Raw genomic sequence first — 5,542 nt, forward strand, 5'->3', positions numbered from 1 at the left:
ATACTAGGGTTTCTCAGAATGTCACAGGTGGCTCTTCTGTCTTTGCTGCCACAGCAGCAGAACACAATTGTCCTTACTGAATCTCTCCTACTTGAATGTTAGGTAAAGGTAAAGGGACCCCTGACCATTAGGTCCAATCATGGCCGACTCTGGGGTTGCGGCACTCATCTCGCTTTATTGGCCAAGGGAGCCGGCGTACAGCTTCCGGGTCATGTGGCCAGAATGACTAAGCCGCTTCTGGCGAACCAGAGCAGCGCACGGAAACGCTGTTTATCTTCCCGCCGGACTGCTAGCTATTTATCTACTTGCACTTTGGCGTGCTTTTGAACTGCTAGGTTGGCAGGAGCAGGGACCAAGCAACGGGAGCTCACCCCGTCACGGAGATTCGAACCGCCGACCTTCTGATCGGCAAGTCCTAGGCTCTGTGATTTAACTCACAGCGCCACCCGCGTTCCCTACTTGAATTTTAGTTAAGCGTATTTTTGCATTTGCTCACAGAAATTTTGTGGCACAGTGGGAAGTGTATCTGGCTGTTAATCAGCTGGTTGGTGGTTCGAGCCCCTCAAGGGATGGCTGTGGATAGGATTCCAAAGCCACTAGAATGCCTATATTAGACAAATTCAATTGAATAATATATTACAAAGTGTCTATGTTTATATGATTTAGAGCTACACACAGATGATGAAGCCCCTAGGGGTGAAACAGGGGAATATCCAGGAATCCTTGTCTTGTCTGCCTGTGCCAGCATCTACCAGTGCCAGTTTCTTATGTCTACCAACTTATCATCATCATTTGACACTTAGAAAACTATTCCATGGTACTCTCTGTCAGATAGAAATATACAAGAGAAGATGAAGAAATTTAAAATTAATGTACTACGGGACTGTCAAGGATATTGCTTCACTTTCTAACTGGATATATGCAGAGTGGCCTATGTGAAAAGTACCTGTGAATTGAGTTGTATTCAAACCATGTCCAGTCGCTGCAAAACAACAAAATAGATAACTCTTGAGCAACTCATGCATACTTCTCACGTTAGATGGAGACAACCAGTTTTAAGGCTGCATAAACCTCAGGAAAACTTCACCCACACAGAGCAAATGGCAGTCACCCAAAATGTTGCTGAGCAGTTACACAGACATATATATGGAGACTGGTTGTGACAATTTTATTTTCTTAACAACTATTCCCATCACTTTCTTCATTACCTGTCTTTCCCGATTATTTTTAATCAAGCTATTGACACACAAAATTATGTGGACAAAATGGCTTAGCATGCACAACTGCTTGCTGGTATCTATTTCTCCTCCAATGTTTATCATTTACGTCAACAGCAACCAGCCTGATACTTGCACATCTCTCTCACCAAGTCACTATTGCAACTGAACATTTGTAAAGAGGAAGTAAACCACTCTGGAAATGTGGCAAAATAAAATAAAAATCCTATCTGTGCCCAAGGTGATGCTGCTATACAGATAAGAGTTCAGAACGGTGTTTTCATCCTGTTTCTCCACAGCTCAGTACTGCCATCGGATCTTCAGGTTTGAGGGCAGCTGTTGCGTGCTTAACTCATCAAACTTTGATATGTCTTTCACAGGCGTGCTGTAGAAAGCCAAGACATCTCTGGCGCTCTTCATTTGGTGGAGTTGGGAATTAGGGACAGCACGGCCTAGATCTGTCGCCAGCTGTGCCAACAGAAGATATTTTAAACGACTATCTCCCAATGATGCCTCTTGCCAGTCCTTGGAGACCGAGGATCCAAATATCTCTTTGATGCGAGACTGTAGGCGAGACTGGAGATCCTCAGGAGGGAGGTATTTTCTGCTTCGCGGTGGAGGACAAACCAGGGCTGGCTCCTCTTTCACCGGCTCTGCTGGTTCTGGGTCGCCTCCTGTCTCCTTGCTGAAAGGAGGCAGAAGACCGCTTTTTTAACAGAGTGTTAAATATTTATATATTGTCATCTACGAACAAGAGATGTACGTTATAGCCCGAAATCCCTGCACACACTAGCCTTATTATGACTATGGGACTCTTCTCAGCCTAAGAACGACCGACTGCATACCTCCGTATGAATGTGAACCCAGGACTCCCATGTCCAGTTCTTAGACTATATGTTACACTAAAACACCTCTGTTTAGGTAGGAACATCTTGCAGGACATCTCTGGAAGAAGAAAAGTCTAAGGAGTAAACCCTACACAAGTCCAGAGTGGAATCCCTAAGGTAGTTGGATGGTGCCTAGTATATCTCCTTCCAGCAACTCCTGCAGCCAAGCTAGTGCCAAACATAATGTTCTGCTTTCCTTTGTAGCACATCAGCAAGGCTGAGAGGGGTGTCTTGTTTTCTGGGCAGCCCGGGACCCCCATACACACTGACCAGGCAGAGAGGAAGTCTCCATAGTCCCTTGAGACAGACAGATGCCAACAATAGTTTAGGTAGGGGTTGATAGCAAACCCTCCATGTGTCCCTATTTGATTCCAGAATGCCCTGCCTTTCCATAGGATCTCCCTATTTTCATCAGATGTGGACTTATGCGACCCCCGAGCCAAGGAGATAAGTAACTATAAAACTTTTAGAAGACATCTGAAGGCAGCCCTGTATAGGGAAGTTTCCTAATATTTAATGTTTTATTATGCTTTTATATGTGCTGGAAGCCGCCCAGAGTGGCTGGGGCAACCCCGTCGGATGGGCTGAGTATAAATAATAACCTTATTAACATTATGCAATAGGAGGACGTTCCTATTGTTATCGGAGAAAGGACGAGAGGGCATGCGATACGTTTCCTCCTCCTGTGCAATCCCAAACAGCTCAAGCTTCCCATTGCATTAAAAAAAAAAACTTTTAAGCCTTCGGGTTCACAAAAGGCGTGGAGACAAGAAATTCGGGGGAGGGAAACTGCCCACTGGGGCTGAGCCAAAATAACTGAAACAGGCACTTAATCGAATGCAAGAAGCCTGAAGGCCGGTTAAAGGAACCCCCCGAGTTAGAATCATAGACTTGTTTGGAATGGGATCCGAGGGTCATCTAGTCCAACCCCCTGCAATCCTGCCCACAGCCCCCCCCCCGGGTGGGCTCGGAACCCCCATCCATCCCGAGGGGAGCCTCTCGCGCCTCCTGCGCCAACTACCTCACCTCACGCCTCCCCACAGCGCCCTGCGGGGAGGGAAGCCGACGACCCGCCTGACGACCCGCAGAGCACCCGCGGAAGCCGCCATTTCGGAACACGCTGGTAGAACGACGCTCTCCTGAGGGCAAACGAAGCCAAACGGAAGCTGGGAAGGGAGGGCGAACTTCCCGGAGCCCGCTGCATCATGGGATGAGGAGGATTTACTTTCCCTCCCGCCTCTCATTCGCGAGTCTCTGCCTCGCTGAGGCTTGTGGGATTTGTAGTTTAAGGCATGGAGGGAGGTGTCAAGCAGGGCTCGCGTGATTGGCTGGGCTGGCTCTGGTTGCCGCAGCAACCGGATAAACCGGTCTCCCCATCACCTGTAAAGTGAATAAAAATGAGAAATGCACATTGCCCACCCTCAGCTATGGAGGGGATTTCTCCCATTCCATTCATCGAAATAATTGATCTGATGCTGGGATTTGCCCATTTCAGCACTGTGCCTACTTTAAAAATAAAAAATAAAAATAAAAAACCTGTTGCCACCAAAATCAGTAGGGGGCTAGAGAACAGAGGCAGATCAGTCCCACTGAATTGGAGGTTAGGCACAATGGTGCTGGGATAGCTTATTCGGTAGAGCCTAAGGCTTTTAATCTCATGGTTTTGCATTTGAGCCCCATGTTGGACATAAGATTCCAGCATTGCAGAGGGCTGGACTAGATGACCCTTATGATCCCTTCCAACTATGATTCTATGAAAAGACAAGAATATTCGCTCAGGAAGAGCTAATTTCAAATACCTCTGCAGCTCAACAGGTGACCAGTCGTTATATCTGAAAGGGTTGTTGTGAGAATAAGATGAAGACGCCCCGTGTAAAAAGGTAAAGGACCCCTGGACGGTTAAGTCCAGTCAAAGGTGACTATGGGGTTGCGGCGCTCATTTTGCTTTCAGGCTGAGGGAACCGCCGTTTGTCCACAGACAGCTTTCTGGGTCATGTGGCCAGCATGACTAAACTGCTTCTGGCACAACGGGACACTGACAAAAAACCATAGTGCATGGAAACACCGTTTACCTTCCCACCACAGCGGTACCTATTTATCTACTTGCACTGGCGTGCTTTCAAACTGCTACGTTAGCAGGAGTTGGGACAGAGCAATGGGAGTTCAACCCATCGCAGGGATTAGAACCACCAACCTTCTGATCGGCACCCCAAGAGGCTCAGTGGTTTAGACCATAGTACCCTCCATGTCCATGTAAGCTGTTCTGAGCTGGTTGGAAGAAAGAAAGGTGGGGTGCAAATATTGCAAAGTGCTCTTACTCTTTTACCTGTTATCTTATATCTTGCTCCCTCTTTTATCTGTTAGGAAATTGCTGGCTGTTGATACTGATGATATAGCTAGGTGTCAAACCTTACATATAGGGAAAGAGAGATGGCAGAAAAGCGGGCAGAGGTGGTGGTTCTCCACTGATCCGAAAGCCCAAGGAAACCTCCTTCAATGAGTCATGTGCAAGACATGCCATGCTGGCCTCACTTTCAATTGGTTTCAAAGCAGCACTGCCAAGTGCTTGGGCCTTGTGAATACTGGCTCCCTAAAAAGAGCTCTCTTTTTCTAACTCCCGCTCGAATATAGCAAGAGCCTGGAAGTCAATTGCATACCAGTTGCACAATTATAGTTGGGACTTCTTCAATAAGTGATGGGAAACATGCCCAAAAGTTTGGGCTAACCCTTGCTTTGATGCGATGTCATTTAATTCCTCCACATGCAAATCAGAGGGAATGCTTGTGACGATCACACAGACATTTCACTGTCTATTGATCCCTGTGCCACCACTTTATTTCTTGCTGCCACTACACAGGCCCTACCTGGTTGAATACTGAGTCCAGTCAGGGTTAAATTAGAACATAAACTTCTGTTTATTTATTGCAGTTTAACAAGCGTGTGGTTTCATAAACGGTATCAGTCAATTACAATCATGGGGTGCCTATCCAGACCTGTAACTTCCGCTACCTGCTCTCACTCACTAAACCACCTCTCAGATATTTACTTGTTTTCCTAGCTCCTAACTATTCCTGACTCAGCTTATTTCACTGCACTAACTCAACCTACTCACAAACTCTATCCCAATTCACTCCCACTCCAACCAACCACCCAACTCCCAACCAACTCCCCTTTCGCCCTTCCCAGAGCTGGTTTTATAGTCCCTCTGACTCCACCCCCCCCCCTGGGTTCTGATTGGGTAACCTGTTTAACTATTTCACCTCCAGCACTCTCACATGTTAACGTCACAATGCTAATTAAGTAAATCAATCTAATTTGCCTGCAAACAAAGCAGGAATACTGCTCAATGTACAGATCACCTGGAAACACTCTAAAAAGGAATAGTTGACATGCCACGACAAAAATACCATGAGACGGCAAATAAACGGAAATACACAG

At 46.6% G+C, this 5,542-nt stretch overlaps 1 protein-coding gene across 1 annotated transcript; it reads right to left on the bottom strand.

The window, feature by feature from the left end:
- Positions 1 to 1,312: 1,312 nt before the first annotated feature.
- Positions 1,313 to 3,273, bottom strand: MRPL50 (mitochondrial ribosomal protein L50). The gene is made up of 2 exons (XM_082205256.1): positions 3,131 to 3,273; positions 1,313 to 1,902 (listed from the first exon to the last, which is right to left on the bottom strand). The coding sequence occupies exons 1-2, from the start codon at positions 3,211 to 3,213 to the stop codon at positions 1,518 to 1,520; spliced, it is 468 nt and encodes a 155-aa protein (XP_082061382.1). The 5' UTR covers positions 3,214 to 3,273; the 3' UTR covers positions 1,313 to 1,517.
- Between the last annotated feature and the right edge of the window lie 2,269 nt (positions 3,274 to 5,542).

This window comes from Podarcis vaucheri (genome assembly GCF_965113315.1).
Source record: "Podarcis vaucheri genome assembly, chromosome: 17".
NCBI lineage: Eukaryota > Metazoa > Chordata > Lepidosauria > Squamata > Lacertidae > Podarcis > Podarcis vaucheri.

Excerpts from the sequence above, each read along its gene's own strand:
- MRPL50 (XM_082205256.1), bottom strand. The coding sequence starts at position 3,213 with ATGGCGGCTTCCGCGGGTGCTCTGCGGGTCGTCAGGCGGGTCGTCGGC. Across the intron at positions 1,903-3,130 it reads GCGCTGTGGGGAGGCGTGAG|CAAGGAGACAGGAGGCGACC; the intron begins GTGAGGTAGTTG and ends GCCTCCTTTCAG.